This window comes from Aedes aegypti, chromosome 1, assembly GCF_002204515.2.
Source record: "Aedes aegypti strain LVP_AGWG chromosome 1, AaegL5.0 Primary Assembly, whole genome shotgun sequence".
Classification (NCBI taxonomy): domain Eukaryota; kingdom Metazoa; phylum Arthropoda; class Insecta; order Diptera; family Culicidae; genus Aedes; species Aedes aegypti.
In genome coordinates this window covers 90,767,941-90,789,929 of record NC_035107.1, presented here as the reverse complement: position 1 = coordinate 90,789,929, position 21,989 = coordinate 90,767,941, and the positions used below count along the sequence as shown (strand labels likewise).

Here is a 21,989-nt window from a genome sequence, read left to right as displayed (position 1 = left end):
TTTCTTCAAAAAATTCCTCTGATTTCTGCAACGACTTACTCCGCAAGTTACCCAGGAGTTTTTCCGGAAGATTGCCAAGTAGTTCCTCCGGAAGTTCCCCGAAAGATACACTGCACGTTTTTCCAGGAGTATCTCCAGGAAGTTCCGTTAGGAGTTCCTTCAGAAGCTCTCTAGAAAGTTCATTCCGGAAATTCTGCTAGGAGTTCCTCCAGAGATTTATCCAGTTCTGAAGTTCCTCTAGAAGTTACTCCGTCAGTTCACCTAAATGTTTCTCCACAAGCTTTTTAGAAGTTCTTTCGGATCCTTTAGAACTTTCAGGTGTTATACCAGGAATCCCGCTAGGAGTTCCTTCAGAAGTTCATCTAAAAGACTTCCAGAAGTTTCATCACAATTTGCTTCGAAAATTACGCTAGGAGTTTCTCCGAAAGTCCCCCTGAAATTCCTTCTAGAATCCTCCATAAGCTCCTGCCGTAGTGTTCCTGGAAGTTTCTCCGGACGTGGCACTAGGAGTACTTCCGGAAGATCTCCTGGTAGGTCTTCCGGAAGGTTTTCCCAGAGTTCTTCGGGAAGTTCCACCGGAAATTTCTGTAGGAGTTCCTCCGCAAATTTCTCCAGTTGTGGAGTTCTTCTAGAAGCTTATTTTGTATGTCTGGGGAATTTCTTCTAGGATTTCCTCTAAGAGTTTTTTCCGCAAGTTTTCTTATTAGTTTCTCCGCAAATTTCCTCAGAAGTTACTCCGAAAGTTTCTGCAGAAGATCCAATGCTAGTTCTTCCAGAATTTCGTTTAAACATTCCTCTAGAAGTTCCGCTAAGAGTTACTCCGGAAGTTCCACAAGTATGTAGGAGTTCCTCTAGAAGTTCCAATAAAAGTTCTTATGGTAGTTCCTCTAGGAGTTCCTCCGAAAATTTCTCCTAAATTTCCTTCAGAAGCTTCTCTAGGATTTCATTCGGAAGTTCCCCGAGTAATTTGTCTGGAAGTTCTACTTGGGGTTCCTCCTGAAGCTTCAAAATTATTCCCAGTATTCCTGGAATAATTTTGGAAATCATTTTCTGAAGAGCTTCTGGTGTCATTTCCCAGGAGTTGTTTCGAAAGCTAACCCAGAAGTTCCTCTAGGACTTCCTACGGAAGGATTTCTGCCCTATGATTTTTTATGGATTTTCGTGGAAATTCGTTTCGAAATTCCTCTAGGAGTTCCTCCGGAAGTTCGCCCTGGAATTTCTCAAAAAATCTATCGGATGTTCCTCAAAAAATTGCTTCCAGTTTTTCTTCTGGGATTTCTACAGGAAAGTATCATAAGATTTTTTCCTGAAGTTCCTACAAGAAATTCGTTGCTATAACGTTATAATATAATATATTATAAAATTATTTTAATTTTTGGATTTGTTCATCCAGGGATTGCTATAGAGATGACTGCAGATTTTTTTCGTATTTTTTTCTATGAGTTTCTCCAAGAATTTCCATCTGTAGATATTTTCAGGCGAATCTTTGTACAACATTCTGTGACGAATGCTCAGGGAAATTTCTGGAGGAATTCCCAAAGAAATTAACTCTAGAATTTCATGCCGGATTCCTGGTGGAATTTCTTCAGCAATCTTTGAAGAATTTCTGAAGGATGCCCCTTAGCTATTCCTTAAAGAACGCCCAGTATTCCTGGATTAATTTTGGAAATAATTTTCTGAAGAGCTTCTGGTGTATTTATCTAGAGGAATTTGTGATGTTATGCCCTGAAATGCTGAAAGAATTACCAAAGGAATTTCTGAAGTATTTCTCAGAAAAATTCGTGGAAAATTGCTGTAGGAACTTTCAAATAATTCCCGGAGAATTTTTTAGTGAATTTCCCGAGAGATTAACTGAGAAAATTCCAAATAAAATACTGGCCGCAGATGAATGGAGATGTAACGCCAAAACCTTTCCATTCTGAAGCCTTTGCGCAAAGCCCCAGAGCTTGGACGGAATTGTAGACACCAGCTGAGCAAGTATCTGATGATGTACCACTCATCCAGCCCTACCACAACCGGAAGATGTTCCAGTGATAACAGTTGATCCTGAAGGAGTTAGAGATCGTGATCGATTGAAAAAATAGAAGAGAAGGGTATATGCGGATAACACACGTAGAGCAAAGTCTAGTTCTACTTGAAGTAGGCGATCGTGTGCTAGCAAAACGGATGAAACAGGACAATAAGCTTAGTTCGGAATTTGGTCCGGAAGAGTTTAGCCTAGTATAGAGGAAAGGCACTGAAGTGGTGATTCGTTCGACTGAATTGGGTAAAGAACATAGAAGGAGTGTTACTTATTGGAAAGATATACCTGCTCAAATAAATAATAACCGCGATAAAACCTCTGGAGCATGTAATGGTTGGAAGAAATAAGTGCAACTTCGAAGAGAGTTAGGAAAGAATCGAAGTTGCTAAAAGACTAAGTTACATATTCATGACTACGAGCTGTTTGTGTTTTGAAAATAAAGAAGAGGTGGGCTGTAGAGTCCGAAGATAAATGTAAAAACCTTGTTTCTATATACACCTTGATTAACTGCACGAACGACGACGACGACGACGACCGGATTGCGAAAACGGTGTGCGGTTGATGGAGGGGTGGAAGTCGGAAAGAGTGTGACGATCGATGTAAAAGGAGTGCTCCTTCGCGTAGTGTGTGTTCGACGCGTTCAAAGAGTGTTTCTGCCTTTGCTAAAACGTGAGGTTAATTACCTCGAAAACCTAAGAACCCCCTGGAGATAACCCTACACCCCGCATGGAACACGAAATGCTTAAAAACATTAGATTAACGATTCTTCATTGTTACTGAAACTATATGCCCTTCTGCTCATTTGACACTTTCTCTAGTACCTCCCCCTTTCCATCCCGACATCCATCAGCATCTTCTAAATACTTAGGCCTAAAGCAGCTTCTAATGGCGTCTTTTTCCACCCAAATGAACAATTGGCAACGAAACGTACTTCCTGTCGCTTCTTCCTAGCATTACCTTACCAAGACACGCTCCCTTCCTGACAAAATTCAACACTTACCTATTGGGCGGCTGCATCGACAGCCCGGCCATCGCCGTCACCGTGTCGGATTCCTCTCGGTCCGGACCGGTCGCTCCACTCACAGCCTGCATCGCCGAAAAACTCACAGTATGCGCTAGCCGTTTTACACACGGCCAGTGCGTCATCTGGATGGCAATAGTCTTCTGTAGCGTCTCCACCGCCGTCTGACACGGCGGCCGGGATAGTTCCGTTGCCGCAATCGGCGCCAAATCATCTCCCAACAAAGCTCGCACACACTCCTGGGCGGAGTCGCAAATCGCCGCCAGATCGTAACCGCCTTCCAGTGCCAAGATGACCTAAAACGAAAGGAAACTATTGGTAACTGTGCTGGACGCTAGCTTACGAACTCACCTTCCCATCGGCCAGCTTCATCAGTTCCCGCGTCAGGTACCCGAAGCACGCCGGCGACACCATGTAGCCTCCGAGGGGGGCCGGGTGTCCGAACGCGGCGTCAAATCCTGCCGACACCAGCACGATATCCGGCTGGAAGTCCCGCGCGATTGGCATCACGATCGTTCGGAAGGCGGCCAAATACTCCGCGTCCCCGAGGGGCGGATTCAGCCCACCGGACCAGGCAATGTTCACGTTGAAACCCAATCCCGGACCGGCACCGCACTCGGTCGGACCGCCCGTGCCGGGGAAGAAGTTTCCGTCGTCATGTCGGTGGATGGACAGGTACAGTACGCTCGGATCGTCGTAGAATACCTGCTGCGTTCCGTTGCCGTGGTGGACGTCCCAATCGACCACCAATACCCGTTGGATTTCCGACGACAGCCGCTGCCGGAGCAGCTTGGCCGCGATGGCTATCGAGTTGAAGAAGCAGAATCCCATGGCAGCGTTCGGTTCCGCGTGGTGACCCGGAGGTCGAACCACGGCAAACCCGTTCCGAATTTCACCTTTCGCAGCCTTGTAGCAGAGGTCTATGACACAGCCAGCGGCCATTCGCGCAGCGGCTGCCGTGTGGTGCTCGTTCCAAGTGGTGTCCAGGTCGACTCCAACGCCACCACAACCCAAGCGGACAAAGCTAACCCCACTGGCATCCACCTTTTGCCGGTTGATTTGATTGGTACCGAAGAGGAGGGAATGCGCTTCTGAGTGTACGGATTGCAACTCTTCCTGAGTGGCCTTACGGGAGCGAAGTTTATCACACCTCGCCGCCAAGCCCGTCTCCATCAATCGAGCCCAAATGCTCTGGAGTCTCCCGCTGTGTTCGGGATGGGCAGCATTGTCCCCGCAGACGCAGGTATGCTTCAGCATGAGGCTGTCAAAAGCAAGACCTGTGGTAGGCTTCCCGTTCTGTTGCACTAACCGAATGGGGATGGCCGACGCCGAGGAAGAGGTGGTTAACTGGAGTGGACCGGAGCTGGCGAGCCCCTCGTTGGTATAGCTGAGCATCGAGCGGCTCCGGTTCTGGATGGTGAGGTTCACGGGTGGTGGAATGTCATCTTGACCGGTGTCGGAGTGCGCTACCGGGTGATTACTACTCGCCGGCGTTCCCAAGTGGACCAGCGGAGACGATGAGGTTCGTGAAAGAGGTCGCAACAAAGACCGATTGTAGGCATCTTCCAGCATGCCGATCTGCATCGAATGCCGCATCAGGGCTTGGGCCTGTAGGAACTCAACGTGCTGCTGCTGCTGTAAGCTTTCCGCCGGATCTCGCAGCAGCGTGGTATGGGAGGTGCTCTTGATGACACTGTTTGAGGTTATGACCGTGGTTTTCGGAGGTTGCTTCTTGTCGGTGAGATCGATCACCTCACCAGATTCGACCTCTTCCTTGAGTTGCGGCTCCCGGACGCAGTTGGCTCGGCTGAGCGCCGTCTGACGGATTTTTTGCTTCATGAGTAGGTGCTGCTCGTACGCTTGGCGTTCGGCCTGCGGAGTAGAGCTTATAGTGAGGGAATGAGTTCTAAGGTTAGAAGAATCGAAACTTACATCACTGTTCTCGTAATGAGTTTGACCGATGTTGACGACGCCACTGCCGGTGCCAGTCAGCATGGGATGACCGAGGGGAAGAGGTGCGGATTGTGTTCGACCGAGCGGCCGATGACCTTGTTTGTGCAGTCGTGCCTGTGCCACCTGGGCATCGGTAATGGGATGGCCGTAGACCGGAGGAACGCCAGCGTGAATCCCTCCCAGATGGGTGGGGTTTATCGATAGACCACTGGCAACTGCGGCCGCCGCAGCAGCTGCCTGCAGTTGCTGCTCCGTCAGTTGGTCCAACATGGACGGGTGTCCGAACGGTGGCGGGTGATGGGACATTGGAGGTGGCTGACCGGCGGCCACCATCTGATGAGGTCTCAGCGGTACCATAGACTGTGGGGAAAGCACAAGATGATTGGTAGAGTGCGCATCGGCCAGGTGGGGCCTACCGAGCGAAATGTTCGGCATCGAGGGTGAGCTGAACAGTGATAAATCGTTGATGCTAGATCGACCGCCAGGGCCGTACTGTGGATCTTCGTTCTCTTCCTGGATGGGTGCATTCGAAGGCGAACCCCGGCTTCCCAGGGCAGGCGGTGAATTCGGGCCAGAGTCAGGCGTTCCAGCAGCGCAATCTGTTGGTGAAAACGGTGAGTTAGTGCTCGATGCTGTTAATGTGTTCGAAAAACAGATGGCGCCACAGGTCGTGCGTTCGTATTGTTAGTCTGCGATTGGTTAGCGGACGCGAATTTCGGGTGGCTCTAGTGCATTTGTAACGCGCTTCATGTTAATACCGGCTTTAGTAACACACATCAAATCACTCACACAATCGAGCAGGCAAAAGTACAGAATGTGTCGGAGGCTTGTAATGGGGATCGTAACCAATTCGTACCGTAACGAACAGACCGCGCGGACGACGATGTACGGAGGGATACCTACTTGCGGGATGTTGGGCGGCCAGCGTCGAGAGGTGCGGATGGGTTGGCGGTTGCCCTGCGCCGCTGCCCGACAGTTGAGCTTGCTTCTGCTGCATCCGTCGTTGGGCGGCTTGCTGGAGGCGTTCCTGGCGGCGAGCGGCTGCTAGAGGTCCGGTCATGGCACGTTTCTCGATTACCCGTTGCTTGATGCGAATCTTCAGCAGATTGGACTCGGAGGCTGTCGTCGGCCAAATTCGGGCGTTCGGGCAAAGTAAAAGAGATAAGAGAAAAGGGGAGGCGGCGGCGGCGCGACGAATACGGCAGCAAGCGGGCACGCGAGCATGCGATACAATTTGGGTGTGAGTATTATTGGTTATTGGTTAAACGTTATTTTTTGTAGACTGGTAACATAACAGAAGGGGAGTTTCAGGTGGTTGTATTGGCGGTGCAAGTTTTGAGATATTCTTAAGTATATAACTGTCGAAAACCAACAGAGCTTTTGTTAGTTGTCAGAGTATGTCAGAAGCCGTTTCTGTCGGAAGTCCTAACAATTTCTCTCAGAACTTCTTTTGGAAGCCGTCATAGCTTCTTTCAGAGGCCATCAGAACTTCTGTCGGAAACCGTCAAAACTTATGTCTGTAGCTGTCAGAAGCTGTGAGACCATCTACCCGAAGCCGTCAGAGCTTTTGTCGGAAACTGTCCAACCTTTTATCGAAAGCTTTTAGAGCTTTTGGTAGCTTCTGTAGATAGCTGTCAAACCCTCTGTCAGAAGCTTTCAACGCTTGTGTCAGAAGCTGTCAGAGATTTTGTCGGAACCTGTCAGAGCTAATGTCGGAAGCTTTCCGAGCTTCTGTACGATTACTTTCAGAGCTTCTCCGAGAAACTGTCAGGGCATCTATCGACATTTGCCAGATTTTGTCGAAAGCTTTCAGTACTTCTTTAGGACGCCCGTTAAACCTGGTGGAGTTGTAAAGCTTAAAGTCGAAAGACAGACTTTGTGTGGAACGTTATCTGGGTTTTGTCATAAGCTTTTAGTGCGTCTATGGAAAATTTTCAAATCTGCTTTTGAAAGCCATCGGAACTTCTGCGAAAGCTTATCGTGTTTCTATCGAAAACAGTGAGAGCTTTCTTCAGCTTCAAGAACTTCTGTCAAAAACTTGGAAGAGGTTTTCAAAGCTTGTGTGTAAAACTTTAGAGGCTTTTGCGTAACTGCTTTAGAACTCCATTAGAAGCTTTTTTTGCTTCTGTCAAAAAACAGTTAGAGCTTCTGTCGGAAGCTTTGAGCTTTTCTGTCAAAAGTTTTCACAGCTTTTATCGGAAGTTCTCAAAGCTTGTATGAGGCTTTCAAAGCTTCTTTGTGGATTCGGATTGGATTTGGATTGGATTTGGATTGGATTTGGATTGGATTTGGATTGGATTTGGATTGGATTTGGATTGGATTTGGATTGGATTTGGATTGGATTTGGATTGGATTTGGATTGGATTTGGATTGGATTTGGATTGGATTTGGATTGGATTTGGATTGGATTTGGATTGGATTTGAATTGGATTTGGATTGGATTTGGATTGGATTTGGATTGGATTTGGATTGGATTTGGATTGGATTTGGATTGGATTTGGATTGGATTTGGATTTGGATTGGATTTGGATTGGATTTGGATTGGATTTGGATTGGATTTGGATTGGATTTGGATTGGATTTGGATTGGATTTGGATTGGATTTGGATTGGAGCTTCTATCGGAAGCTTTCAAAGCTTCTTTCGCAAGCGTTCTAAGCTTCTTTCGGAAGCTTCCAAAGCTTCTTTCGGAAGCTTCCAAAGCTTCTTTCGGAAGCTTCCAAAGCTTCTTTCGGAAGCTTCCAAAGCTTCTTTCGGAAACTTTCAAAGCTTCTTTCGGAAGCTTCCAAAGCTTCTTTCGGAAGCTTCCAAAGCTTCTTTCGGAAGCTTCCAAAGCTTCTTTCGGAAGCTTCCAAAGCTTCTTTCGGAAGCTTTCAAAGATTCTTTCGGAAGCTTTCAAAGCTTCTTTCGGAAGCATCCAAAGCTTCTTTCGGAAGCTTCCAAAGCTTCCTTCGGAATCTCTCGTAGCTTGCTTTTTCGGAAGCTGCCAAAGCTGATTTTGGAATCTGCCAAAGCTTCTATCGGAAGCTTCCAAAGTTTCTGTCGGAACCTTCCAAAGTTTCTGTCGGAAGCTTCCAAAGCTTCTGTCGGAAGCTTCCACAGCTTCTTTCCGAAGCTTCCAAAGCTTCTTTCCGAAGCTTTCAAAGCTTCTTTCCGAAGCTTTCAAAGCTTCTTTCAGTAGCTTCCAAAGCTTCTTTCGGAAGCTTTCAAAGCTTCTTTCGGAAGATTCCATAGCTTCTTTCGGAAACTGCCAAAGTTTCTTTCAGAAGCTTCCAAAACTTCTTTCGGAAGCTTTCGAAACTTCTTTTGGAAGCTGCCAAAGCTTCCAAAACTTCTTTCGGAAGCTGCCAAAGCTTCTTTCGGAAGCTCCAAAGCTTCTTTCGGATACTTTCAAAGCTTCTTTCGGAAGCCTTTCTGGAAGCTGGCAAATCTTCTTCCGGAAGCTTGTAAAGCTTTTTTCGGAAACTACCAAAGCATTTTTCAGAAGCTTACAAAGCTTCTTTTGGAAGCCGTCAAAGCTTCTTTCGGAAGCTTCCAAAGCTTCTTTCGGATGCTTCCAAAGTTTCTGTCGAAAGCTTCCAAAGTTTCTGTCGGAAGCTTCCAAAGCTTCTTTCGGAAGCTTCCAAAGCTTCTGTCGGAAGCTGTTAAAGCTTTTTTAGGAAGCTGACAAAGCTTCTTTCGAAATCTGCGAAAGCTTTTTTCGGAAGCTTCCAAAGCTTCGATAGGAGTGTCTGTCAGAACCTTTGTCGGAAGCTTCCAAAGATACTGCCGGAAGCTCTAAGCTTCTGTTGGAAGCTTCTAAAGCTTCTTTAGGAAGCTTTTAAAGCGTCTGTCGGGAGCTCTCAAAGCTTCTGTCGAGAGCTCTTAAGCCTTCTGTAGAAAGCTCTCAAAACTTATGTTGAACGCTGTCAAAGCTTCTGTCAGAAGTTGTCTAAGCCTCTGCCGGAAACTGTCTAAGCTATTTTGGGAAGCTGTCAAAGCTTTTGTCGGAAGCTGTATAAACTTCTGCCAGAAGCTGTTTGAACTTCTGTCAGGAGCTCTTAAAGCTTCTGCCAGAAACTATCAAAGCTTCTGTCGGAAACATGCAAACTTTTGTCAAAAGCTGTCTTAGTTTTTTTATAAACTTTAGAGTAATATAAGCTGCCGAATCTTATGTCAGAAGTTGTCAAAGCTTCTGTAAGAAGTTTTCACAGCTTCTGTCGAAAGCATTCGAACCATTAGTCGAAAACTTTCAATGCTTCTGTTGAAAGCTTTGCTTCCTAAGCTACTGTCATTCCTTCTGGCTTCTGTAGGAAGCTCATTAGGCCTCTGTTGGAAGCTCATTAGGATTCTGTTGGAAGTTCACAGTGTTACTATTGGAAGCTCATTGGGCTTCTCTTGCAAGCTCACTGGGCTTCTGATAGAAGCTCATTGGGTTTCTGATGGAAGCTCATTGGGCTTCTGTTTGGAACTTACTGGCCTTCTTCTGGAAGCTCACTGGGCTTCTGTTGGAAGCTCATTGGGATTTTATTGGAAGCTCACTGGGCTTCTGTTGAAAGCTCATTGGGATTCTGTTGGAAGTTCACAGAGTTTCTGTTGAAAGCTCACTGGGCTTCTTTTGCAAGCTCACTGGGCTTCTCTTGCAAGCTCACTGAGCTTCTGATAGAAGCTCATTGGGCTTCTGTTTGGAGCTTACTGGGCTTCTGTTGAGAGCTTATTGGGATTCTGTTGAAAGCTTATTGGGATTCTGTTGGAAGCTGATTGGGATTATGTTAGAAACTCACTGGGCTTCTATTGGAAGCACACAGAGCTTCTGTTGGAAGCTTACAGATGCCTTCCGAGTTTCTGTTGGACCAAGCTTCCGCTGAATGCTTTCCATGCTTGTGTTGGAAACTTACGAATTTCAAATCTAAAGACTGTTCAAAAACTATAATCCCCTTACTTCAAGATGCCCTCCCAATTAGTACCAATCAATTAATCAATTCAAATCAAGCAGCACACCAACCACAAAGGTAAGAATGACAATCAATCGTGGAGAACCCCCATAAAGCGGCTGGCAACACTGCCCCCGGGGTATCCACACTTCGACATACCTGTTTTCCGCAGTGGAAAGTCCGAGTCGTACTTGGCCATGGACGAGGGCGGCGGCGGTGGAATCTTGTACGGGTGCGAACTGGCCACCACAGCACCGGCCGGGATCGACTCCCCTGAGGAGGATTTGACGACACCCCTAAAAAAGTCATAAGCGAATCGATCAGATGGGTTCCGTTACGGATCAGTGTTCAGGAAACCTTACAAATTCCGATAGAACGAGGGTGAGTTCATGCCGTTGGAGGCGGCCGCTTGCTTCTTCTGGATGAGAAACGTCTAGAAAGAAACAGCAAGAACTTAGAGGTTAAACTTCCGGAGACCTACAACATCCCGAACCACGAACCTGCAGCTTCTGTTTCACCTCGGAGCTGGCGTTGGCGCTGAAGTCCTGCTTCTCCTTGCGCTTCATCGCTTCGCGCTCGCGCCGTTCCCGCTGCTGGGCGGCTTCCTCCGCCAGGCGCTGATCGCGGAGTTCCTGCAACGTTGGGAGATTCAATTCAAAACAAGGGGCTTCGCGACGGAGGCAAACTTACGGAAACTACCTGAAACTTGTGTTCCAGCTGTTGGCGGTGCTGCAGCTCCAGCTCCTTGTTCTTCTCCTGGAAGGCGTGCCACAGCTTCTGCTTCTGGAGTTCCTGCTCTTTGCGAAGCTGCGAATGAGATGGAGAGATGGAGCGAAACGGAAGGATTAGATGAGATGTGTGCGTCAAGTCACGGTCGAGCGATTGATTGCGCGGAGCTTCCAGGCTGTCAAGGTATTGAGGTCGACACCGTGACACGAGTAAAGCCTCGCGTGGGCTATTATCAGTTGTTAATAGTTTTATTTATAGCGACTGGAACGCTGTTGTATCATAAAAGCCTTATCTCGGCGAGGCACGGTTGCTAGCGGTTGAAGATAGGGCACACACTACGGCTACGGTAGATAAGGCAGAGTTTGACGCTTATCTCGGACAGCAATCTGTTTGACGATGGCCGTACGTAAATACGGGCTACGAGGGGTCCTACAGACGCTGTAGAGCTAATGAGTTGATTTGGAAGTCTTTCGAAAAGTGCGTTGCAATATGTTGGATAATGTTCCATTTTTTACCAATTGTTAAAAATATTTTTTAACGTTTGCTTTTCTTTTCTTATTGATTCTGTTACTTTTGTTTCTTCCTAATTTTCCATTTTCCGATATTTTAATTCTATTATCTTTTGTTTTTCTTTTGTTAGCACTTCTTTATTATGTGCTTATTTTGCTTTGTTTAATCATGTCCTTTTAATGTTTTCAGTTTTTTGTCCTTTTATCTTATTTTTTTTTCTGTTTTACTTTCAAATTCCTGTTTTCTTATCTTCTGGGCTCTTTTTTCATCATCACCTGTACTGTACTGCTTGACATTTCGTTCAAACCCGATTGGACCGTTGAGGTAAACATCTGAATTCGGCGTAATTCGGCAGCCCACACGTCGTCGGCGTCGTCGTCGCCGCCAATTTCGAATCTTCCTGCGCAAAATTGCGCTTCTTCATTCACCAGGAAAATCCCATTTGATCCCACGTTCACCTTTTCATTCATAAAAATACAAAATTTTCGTGAAATCATCGGCGGCCCACGGCCAAAAACGTTTTTCGCGTGCACAACCATCCAGCTGCGGCAATGCCCAAACGATTTTATTATTAGAACACACAGTTTATAAACATCGTTGCCGGATGTTGGGAGCATCATACACCTCTACCTATCATCTCGCGAATACCCTGAAGTATGGTCCTGGTGGTGTTTGAGTGCCAATTTTTGCGGCGATATTCCGTTGGTGAAAATGATGTCCCTGCTCCGAGCGAAACACAAAGACCGATAAACTTCAAATCGACCGAAGCGGGACGGTACGGAAATAGCTAGGATGGAACGGATTTTCCCATGAAGCTGCATGACGAAGCCGGACGGATTTGGACTCGGTCAGTGTCGGATCGGAGTTTGTTGCTGATATTATCCCTGAAGTGCAGATGTTACTTGTTTGAAGATTTTCTCTCTAGGATATCCAATTCTGCTAGAAGCTCACTGGGCTTCTGATGGAATTTCATTGGGCTTCTGTATGGAGCTTACAGGGCTTCCGTTAGAAGCTAACTGGGCTTCTGTTGAAAGCTCATTAGGCTTCTGTTGGAAGCTCATTGGGCGTCTGTTGGAAGCTCACTGCTTTTCTGTTGGAAGTTCACTGCGCTTTTGTTAGAAAGTCACTGGGCTTCTATTGGAAGCTTACTGGGCTTATGTTGGAAGCTCACATAGCTTCTGCTGAAGGTTACAGAGCTTCTATTGGAAGCTCACTGGGCTTTTGATGGAAGCTCACTGGGTTTTTGTTGGAAGCTCACTGGGCTTCTAGTGGAAGCTCACTGGGCTACTGTTGTAAGCTCATAAAGCTTCTGCTGGAAGCTCACAGAGCTTCTTTTGGAAGCTCACAGAGCTGCTTTTGGAAGCTCACAGAGCTGCTTTTGGAAGCTCATAGAGCTTTGGCTAGAAGCTCACGGAGCTTTTGTTGGAAGCACATAGAGCTTTTGTTGGAAGCTCACATAGCTTCTGTTGGAAGCTCACAGAGCTTCTGTTTTCTATAGGAAGCTTTCCGAGCTTCTATTGGAAGTTTTCCGAGCTTCTACTGAAAGCTTTCCAAGCTTCTACTGAAAGCTTTCCAAGCTTCTGCTGGAAGCTTTTCGAGCTTCTGATGGAAGCTTTCAAAGCTTGTACTGGAAGCTTTTAGAGCCAGTGTTGATGTATCTAATCAGAAACATTTACAGTTTCAAATAAGAAACTGTCAGCACATATTCAGCAGCAATCACAACTTCTAGTCCGAGGTTCTGTTCTAAAGCTTTCCGAGCTTCTGTTGGAAGCTTCCAGAACTACTGTTGATTTATCTAGTCAGAAGCTTTTACAGTTTCTAACCAGAAGCTTTCATAGCATATATTCGGAAGCATACCTAGTCAGAAGTATGTACAGCTGGCCGTCAGAAACTTTTAAAGTTTTCCGTTTAAAGCTTCCACAATTTCAACTGTGAATCCTTCACAACTAATAATTAAGATTTAATTCAAATATTCACAACTTCTATTCAGAAGCTTTCACAGAATCTAATAAACAGAAGCTCACATAGATTGTTTTCAAAAGCTTTTAAGCTTCTTTTCAGTGTTTCAAGTGTCTTTTCAAAAGCTTTTATGCTTCTAAAGAAATGCTTTACAACTTCTGATCAAAAATTTTCACAGGTTTTACAACTTCAACTTTCTCAGCTAATATGCATTGACAACATCTTTCACATCTGCTAGTCAGATGCTCTCACGGCTTCTAGTCAGAAACGTTCACAGCTTCTGGTCATAATCTTCCATAGCTTCTGGTAACTAGTTCAGTTTCTTTAATACGCTTCAAATTTTCACTGCTTCTAATCAGAAGCTTTTACAGCTTTTGGTTAAGAGCTTTCGCAGCTTCTAGTCAAAAGCTTTCGAAGATCTAGTACGAAACTTTATTGGTTTCTTGTTAGAAGCTTTCAAAACTTCTAGTCAGAAGCTTAAATCAATTTTAATCAGAAGTTTTCACAACTTCTACTCAGAAGTGTTTACTGTTTCTAGTCAGAAGTTTTCATGGCTTCTGGACAGAAGCTTTCAAAACTTCTACTACGACCCCATTTTCTGGTCAAATACTTTTACGCGCAGATTTTTACCGGTCAGACGCTGTATAAGTGGTCAGAAGTTTCTACTGCTTCTGGTCAGAAGCTTTGGAAGCTTCAAGATAGAATATCACGCAACTTTTGGTGACAATCATCTAGTAAGAAGTTTTTACAGTTTCTGGTCAAATACTTTCACAATTTCAACTGGGGAAGTTTTGACAGCTTCTCCGGACTTCTGAGGTGAAGACTCTAGAGTTATGGGAAGAAGTCACCAGAGCTTCTGGAGAGACGTCTCCGAACTTCTGGCGAAAAGTCTCTGGATTTCTGGCGCGAAGTCTCCAGACTTCTGAGAAAAAGTCTCGGGACTTCTGGATAGATGTCTCCGAACTTCTGGGGAAAAGTCTCGGGACTTCTGAGAAGTCTCCGGATTTCTGGAGAGAAGTCTCCGGATTTCTGGAGAGAAGTCACCGGACTTCTGGAAAAAAGTCTCCGGACGTCTGGGGAGAAGTCTCCGGACTTCTGGGGAGAAGTCGCCGGACTTCTGGGAAGAAGTCTCCGGACTTCTGGGAAGAAGTCTCCGGACTTCTGGGGAGAAGTCTCCGGACTTCTGGGGAGAAGTCTCCGGACTTCTGGGGAGAAGTCTCCGGACTTCTGGGGAGAAGTCTCCGGACTTCTGGGGAGAAGTCTCCGGACTTCTGGGGAGAAGTCTCCGGACTTCTGGGGAGAAGTCTCCGGACTTCTGGGGAGAAGGCTCCGGACTACTGGGGAGAAGTCTCCGGACTTCTGGGGAGAAGTCTCCGGACTTCTGGAGAGAAGTCTCCGGACTTCTGGAGAGAAGTCTCCGGACTTCTGGAGAGAAGTCTCCGGACTTCTGGAGAGAAGTCTCCGGACTTTTGGAGAGAAGTCTCCTAACTTATGGGGAGTAGCCTCCGGTCTTCTGGAGAGAAGTCTCCGGACTTTTGGGGAGAAATCTCCGGACTTCTGGGGAGAAATCTTCAGATTTTTGTGGAGAAGTTTCCAGACTTCTGGAGGATTTTAGGCATCCTTACATTTTTCATAGAAATCATTGGAGGCTTCTTCAAGTATCTCAAGACTTTCTTCAGAAATCCCTCAAAAATCTAAATTCTTAGTTGCCCATGTTGGCTCATGTTGAAAGTTCGTAACTTCAGCATGCTTGTCTTGTTCTTGTTCCTTGAGGTTTTTTCCAAAGATACTTGAATGTTTATTTCCAGAAGAACCACTTGTCATGAAAGTCCTTGGGAATCCCTCTAAGAAAACCCTTACCGAAATACTTGGCGGCTTTTTCCAGGATCGTCTGGAGGCTTCTCCGAAAAACGAACGAAGGCTTCTCTCAGGACCTTATTACTTCTACTGGCATGTCTTTGGAGGCTTCCAGCAAAAATCTTTGAAGTCTTTTCGTATGAACCTACGAATGTTTGTTGTTAGGCGAGGTTTCTCTCAGAAACCTTTGGAGAATTCTCTTTGAAAGAATCCAATCATTCTCCAAGAAAACTATTGAAACTCATAGCAAAATACTTCGAAATTATTTTCCAGAGTCCTCAGAAAGCTCCTCAGTAAAACCCGTGGACGCTTCTGTCGTAATTCCAGAACTTCTGGAAGCGTTCAGTTGTGCCAATGATTTCAATTTCGGTCTCAAATCATCAATCCTAGTTTGGGAGAAAACTCTGGAGAATTTTCTAGGAACCCTCGGATTCTTCTTCGGTAAACCCCAGCTTCCTTAAAAAACTCTTCGAGTTTCCTCGCAAAAATCTTTTGGCTGCTTCCAAAAACCTCGGGAGGCTTCTTCCGGAAACCGTCGAAAACTTTTTCCATACCTCGAGAGGCCTTCTTTCATATTATAAGCTTCTTCCAGAAATTCATGGAAGCCTCCAAGGCTTCTGAAATGAAGCTTACAGGGTTTTAGAGGGAATGGATGTCTTCAGTGTTTTTTGAGAGACTAGTTCAGGGTTTTTGAAGAGATGTCTTCAGGGGCCTCTCTTGTCAATTTAGAACATATTTCTCCGAAGGGGCTTCTCTTAGAAACCAATAGAACGCCTCACTGAAATCCATGGGTTCCTTTCAAGTAGTGACAGAGGCTTGTCCTAGAAATATACTGCTAGAGTGCTTCTAAAAAATCCTTGTGAAATTACAGAACAAATCTTTGGTTTTTTTTCAGAAACCACTGGAGGACTCGGTAAGAATATTTAGTGGAACTTCTGTAAGTTCACGAAGGTATATTTCTAGAGGTGTCGGTTATCCAAGTAACATTCCAGCTGAATAAACTGTTATTCAGCTACCAATGTTACTTGGGTATGTGTCTTAGGGTGTTATACATGCGTCTCTCAGAAACCTCTGAAGGCTTCTTCATAAGCCTCCGGGTAGTTTTCTCGCAACACTAGAAGCCTCTCTCACTGAAGGCTTCCTCAAGGAAACCCATGGCAGCCTGCAGAGACCTTCAACCTGAAGAAGACTTCAGGGCATCTGAAGAGAATCATTCAAAGTTTCTAATCATACGCCGTCAAGGCTTCTGAACATAAGCCGTCCATTCTTCTGAAAAGAACCTTCCAGGACTGATAAAGAGATCCATTCGTGGCTTCAGAATAGAATCTATCAGAACTTCGTGATTTCTGAAGAATTCTTTTCGACTTCTGAAGAGAAACCCTCGGGACTTCAAAAGAAAGGCCTCCATTGCCTTCAGGGCTTTTGAAGCGAAGTCTTCAGGGTTTCTCAAGAGACACCCTCAGGGCTTTTGAAGAGAGTCCTTTTGAACAGAAACCATCTGGGCTTCTAAAGAGAAACTCTCAAAGCTTGAGTACATATGTATGACTATATACATGACTACATATGTATCTCTCAAAAAATCCTGGAAATTTCCCCAGAAATGGAAGTCATTAAAAAGCCTTCTCTCTTACTGGATTTTTCCTCCAGTAATCCATGGAAGCCTTCAGGACTTCCGAAGAGTTTTACAGCCTCTAGCCTGAGACATTGACGTCTTTGTCCCAGAAAGCTACAGATGTGTTTCCCAGAGACTGCTTCCAAAAACCTCGGTAGGTTTCTTCCCGAATTCATCGGAAATCCCTTTCATAATTCCAGAAGCCTTCACTCCTATAAGGAATTCTGAAAAGAAGCCTTCGTGTAATCTACGGAGAAAACTTCTGGGCTTCTGAAGACGCGCTTTCGAGTCATTTGAAGAGGTTGAAAAGAAGTTATAGTAAGTATAAGTTACAGTAAGAAGCTTTCACAGCATCTAGCTAGAAACTACTACAATGCACATTGGGGAAATCCGAACCCAAAGGTGGAAAAAATTGATAACTTCCACAAAAGATAGATAAAAAATAAGTTTTATAGCTCATTCGAAAGGAAATTTTCTCAGGAATCGATTGGTGATGGTTTCATGAATGTGGGGCCATTCTGGGATAAGCTATGGTGCCCGTTTTGCCCCGATTCCTTGAAAATTTTAGATTTTCATATTGTTTTGAGTAAAACTGTTTATTTGTGGAGATTATTTCCCATGAAATCCATCATTTCTAGTCCATTCAACAATGTTTCACAGAGAACGTTATAAAAAGATGGAAATTTAGGGGATTATGGGACCAAATGTACAATGCAATAATTTTGAAGAGGAATTTTTGTTTTAAATTTTTCAACGTGTTTTTTTATTAAAATAAATTCTAAAATAGTCTAATAATCATGAATATAACTTGCAGAAATAAGATGTATTAAAATTTTAAGAATATGTATGATCATTATTTATGCTCTATGCAACATATTGTGAATAATTTACCTTCTTATATCACAAATTCCAATCATTTCCAAACGATGTGCGATAGTTTGAGTAAACGATATTGATCTAAATGATCGATTGCCGTTAGCCTCATTGATAGGAGATAGTGGGAGCATATAGTTTTTTGGCTATTTTTGCCCCAATTCCCCTTAAAACGATTTCTATCATAACACATCGTAACAAAAATGACATTTTTGCGTGTCTCAAGGATCAAATGATGTGTCTCTAGTAGATTTGGGGTTGCTGAATCTGATGCCATTCTCAGAAATGTTCCAGCACGTCACAATTTTTAGCTACAGGTCGCCAAAGTTGTATAAAACACTGATTTCATTGATGTTTACATGAAATTTGAAGTACAATTCATCAAACTATTTTGTAATCTAATCTACTTAGCATGCAAAATAGAACTTGAACTTTCATTTCAGATATCATTTGATTGCAATTGCACGTTAAAATTTCATTAAAACCGATTTTTTCAACATGCTTGCAGTCTCCATACAAAATTCTTCGTTTCTCTTATATGGCAAAATACAATAATTCTCTGAACCATCAAAAAATAACTTTTTCGCATCAAAAGTATTATAAACTTTGATGATAAATATTGTTATACACATAAAGTTCGAATTCTGTGGCAAATTGAGCAAATAACTTGCCTTACAAGCTGGCAAACTTGCATGCAAGTTTGCTAAAATAGTCATTTTTTGCATTTTCAACAGCCAATATCTCAAAAACTAGACGTGCTATGATATTTCTGAAAACGGCAATGGATTCAGCGACTCTTAATTTAGTGAATAGCGGTATTTTGGTGGTGGAGACAAAAACGTGTTCCGCAGTGTAAATAATTGAACAGATATCTCCGAATTAAATTTATTATGTACTAAACTGTTTATTCAGTAGTTGATACAGTATTTAAATCCTAAAACATAGAAGATTATGGGGATCTTTTACACATAAATAAAAAAAAAAACAAATAAAACACTCAAAAATGGATCCATTAAGTAACCATCTGCAGATTTTTTTCTGATTGAAACAAATCACTCAGAATTAAATTAGTTACACAATCATACCTGAAGAAATTTCGTGAGAATGAAATTGCATTTTGAAGAAATTTCATGAGAATAAAATTTCGTGGAAGTGCCCAAGTAGCTCTGCCTGCACCCTACTACTGAAAAAGTGATCATAAACAAACAAAGTCTTCCATATATTTCAATATGGCACATATTGATTGAAGATGTAGTAGTTAATAATGCTTAATTCAAAATAAATTGACGCTTATATTGAGCTGTTCAATAATCCAATCCGCATGGTTATTAAATTAATTAACTCATTACGCGTGGTAAAGATGGACAAATCATGGGTGAAATTATGAAAAAAAATCCACGTGCTCGGCTGGGATTTGAACCCAGGACTCTTGTATGCTTGACGAGCGCTTTACCAACTAAGCTACCGAGCCCGTAAAGCGTTTGTCTAGCATACAAGAGTCCTGGGTTCAAATCCCAGCCGAGCTCGTGGATTTTTTTTCATATTTTCACCTATAATTTGTCCATCTTCACCACGCGTAATGAGTTAATTAATTTAAATTTCTTCATGTTATGCATTTTAGAAGGCTCTTGAACATGCTTGAAATTCAGTTAAACAGATGTAACCATAATTACTGTTTACAATATGAACAAATTAAGGTTCACCATGAGGAACTTTGATGTCAACCAACAAGCAATCTGTTAACAGCAAATGATAACTTTTTCTGTAGTGTATGATGGCAATTGGAATATTGAATACCAAATATCCATAAAAAGACAAAATTATTTCCTGAATAATTTCTTGTAAAATGCAATTCGACTCTCACGAAATTCCTTCAGTAATGATTGAATAACTAACCTGATCCTGAGTAATTTGTTGCAATCAGAAAAAACGGCTGATGATTTCTTGATAGATTCATTTTTGATTTTTTTTTGGTTATTTTTTTGTTTATGTGTAAACGATCCCTAAAATCTCCTATGTTTTATGATTTAAATATTGTATCAGATACATGATTAACAATTCAGTACACAATAAATTTGATTTGGGAAAAAAATGTTGAATTAATTACGAAAGAAATCGTGTTTAGGGGAATTGGGGCAAAAATAGCCAAAAAACTATATGCTCCCACTATCTCCCATCAATGAGGCTAACGGCAATCGATCATTTAGATCAATATCGTTTACCCAAACTATCGCACATCGTTTGGAAATGTTTGGAATTTGTGATATGAGAAGGCTAATTATTCACAATATGTTGCATAGAGCATACATAATTATCATACATATTCTACAAATTTTACTACAACTTATTTCTGCAAGCTATATTCATGATTATTTGACTATTTTAGAATTTATTTCAATAAAAAAACACGTTGAAAAAATGTAAAACAAAAATTCCTCTTCAAAAATATTTCATTGTACATTTGGCCCCATAATCCCCTAAATTTCCATCTTTTTATAACGTTCTCTGTGAAAAATTGTTGAATGGACTAGAAATGATGGATTTCATGGGCAATAATCTCCACAATAAAATAGTTTTACTCAAAACAACATGAAAATCTAAAATTTTCAAGGAATTGGGGCAAAACGGGCACCATAGCTTATCCCAAAATGGCCCCACATTCATGAAACCATCACCAATCGATTCCTGAGAAAATTTCCTTTCGAATGAGCTATAAAACTTATTTTTTATCTTTCTATTGTGAAATTTATCAATTTTTTCCACCTTTGGGTTCGGAATTCCCCAATGTGCAATGGTGACGATTCTTGTCGATCTAAATCTCAAATTTTCGTCTTCCAAGTGTTCGAAAGAACAAGTGCCCATAATCACCCATAAAGCGACAGACGTTTTCAGAACCAGAGCATACAGCTCCGGCTAATTTGCCACACCAATTCTAAACCGACGACAAATGATTCATGCACTTTTCCGCGTACGATTTTGTTTCGTTCTTCGTTGTCTGCCACTGACTGACTGTTCGACGTCATGTCAGCGGAACAGGCCAGATTTCTCGGAAAATTCTCTGAATAACCACCACGCCAATTTGATATTCATCTCGCAGTCTCAAACCCGTGTGAAGCAAGCCCATGTCGCGCCGCTTCTTATATTTTCACTTTGTTTAGTGTAAATTCTATATTCGTCTGAAGAGTAGGGTAATTGGTTATGTGTTTTTGCTGCTTCCTTATTTTGACACAAGTTTGATTTTTCTATAATTTTTCTAGGTCAAACGTAGCATAACTGTTGAAAAGCACCAGCAAGTGCTCTTAAGTTTAGCTTCAATGTCAATTTTTTGAGCTGTTCTGAAGATTCTTCTTCAGAATCACCTATGTTTAGTGAAAAGGATGTCAAGTGATGTTATGTGACGTCTATGCTTATTTATACATCAATTTCCATGATTCGATTTTTTCGCAATACTTTGATGCGATTTTGACAACGTAGGCCTTAAAAAATAGCTACAGTTACCCATTCCCGTTTTAACCATCACCATTACAGAGCGTTCAAAACACGGATCTTACTGTATTCTCCGCGGTCATCACAATCGTACACCACAAATTCAAATAAAAGTCACAAATAAATACAACTATTTAATGCAACCTCCCGCACCACCCGGTGAGAATCTGCGCGGCGCGGTCCAACAAAATTGTTTATCATCCATCCTAACACACACCACTCGTCATCAGTTAGGTATATTGCACGCGCGCACTCAACTCGACTGCACACACCATGTTCAACTCCGGTGGTCTAAAAATAGAAAATGTAAACAGTAGGCGAGAGATCCGTATCATAGTTGGCGTTGATTGCGCTGCCCTGCCTGTCACCGACCCGATCCGATCACCGCCGCCGCCGTCGCTTCTGATGATGATTATTATATTTGTGCGGCCAATATGATGCGGTCAAGAAGACCGGTCTTTTCGGATTGCGATGCCGCGCAGTTTTAGAAGTGCCTACTTTGTATAAGTTGTTTTATAGAGAGAGGTAATGTAGGCAAACATTAATCTGACGAATGGCAAATTATTTTTGACACGACTTTGTTTGTAGAGAAAGAGAAGTGTTCTGTCACTACCGTGAAGGCTTCTCTGCAACAGCTGTAAAAGTCTCCTTCGGAAACCGTGAACGCTCCTCTTCAGAGGCCCTGAAGGTCTATTCAGACGATCTAAAGGCTTCTCATAGAAGCTTCTCTTCAGAAGCTCTGAAGCATTCTCTTCAGATACCCGGAATTTTCAACTTCAGAAGGTTTCTCTTCAAAAGGCCTGGCGACTTCTCTCCAAAAATTCCAAAGTCTTCTTATCTGAAGGTTTATAGGATTTTATACAGAAGCTCTGAAGACTTCTCTCTAAAACCCCAAAGGCTTCTTCTCTGAAGCCATGAAGCCTTCTTTTGATAAGCCCGGAATGTTTAAAGACCTCTCTTCAGAAGCCCCGAAGGCTTCTCTTTAGAAGCTATGAACATTTTTCTTCAGAAGCCATTAGACTTCTCTTCAGAAGCCCTGAAGTCTTGTCTATAGA

General features: G+C 43.3%; 1 protein-coding gene across 10 annotated transcripts in view; it reads right to left on the bottom strand.

Moving 5' to 3' along the window:
* LOC5574971 (histone deacetylase 4) overlaps positions 1-21,989 on the bottom strand; it is a 252,457-nt gene that overhangs the window by 7,165 nt on the left and 223,303 nt on the right. For 6 of the 10 annotated variants that reach the window (XM_021842153.1, XM_021842194.1, XM_021842187.1 and 3 more), the window contains exons 4-11: positions 10,599-10,715; positions 10,409-10,540; positions 10,271-10,341; positions 10,068-10,204; positions 5,901-6,116; positions 4,977-5,596; positions 3,396-4,916; positions 3,024-3,340 (exon numbers count right to left, since the gene is read on the bottom strand). In XM_021842153.1, the coding sequence (XP_021697845.1) occupies positions 3,024-3,340; positions 3,396-4,916; positions 4,977-5,596; positions 5,901-6,116; positions 10,068-10,204; positions 10,271-10,341; positions 10,409-10,540; positions 10,599-10,715 (3,131 nt within the window). The remainder of the gene's footprint in view (positions 1-3,023; positions 3,341-3,395; positions 4,917-4,976; positions 5,597-5,900; positions 6,117-10,067; positions 10,205-10,270; positions 10,342-10,408; positions 10,541-10,598; positions 10,716-21,989) is intronic. The other 4 variants (XM_021842169.1, XM_021842160.1, XM_021842202.1 and 1 more) reach the window with 4 other exon arrangements.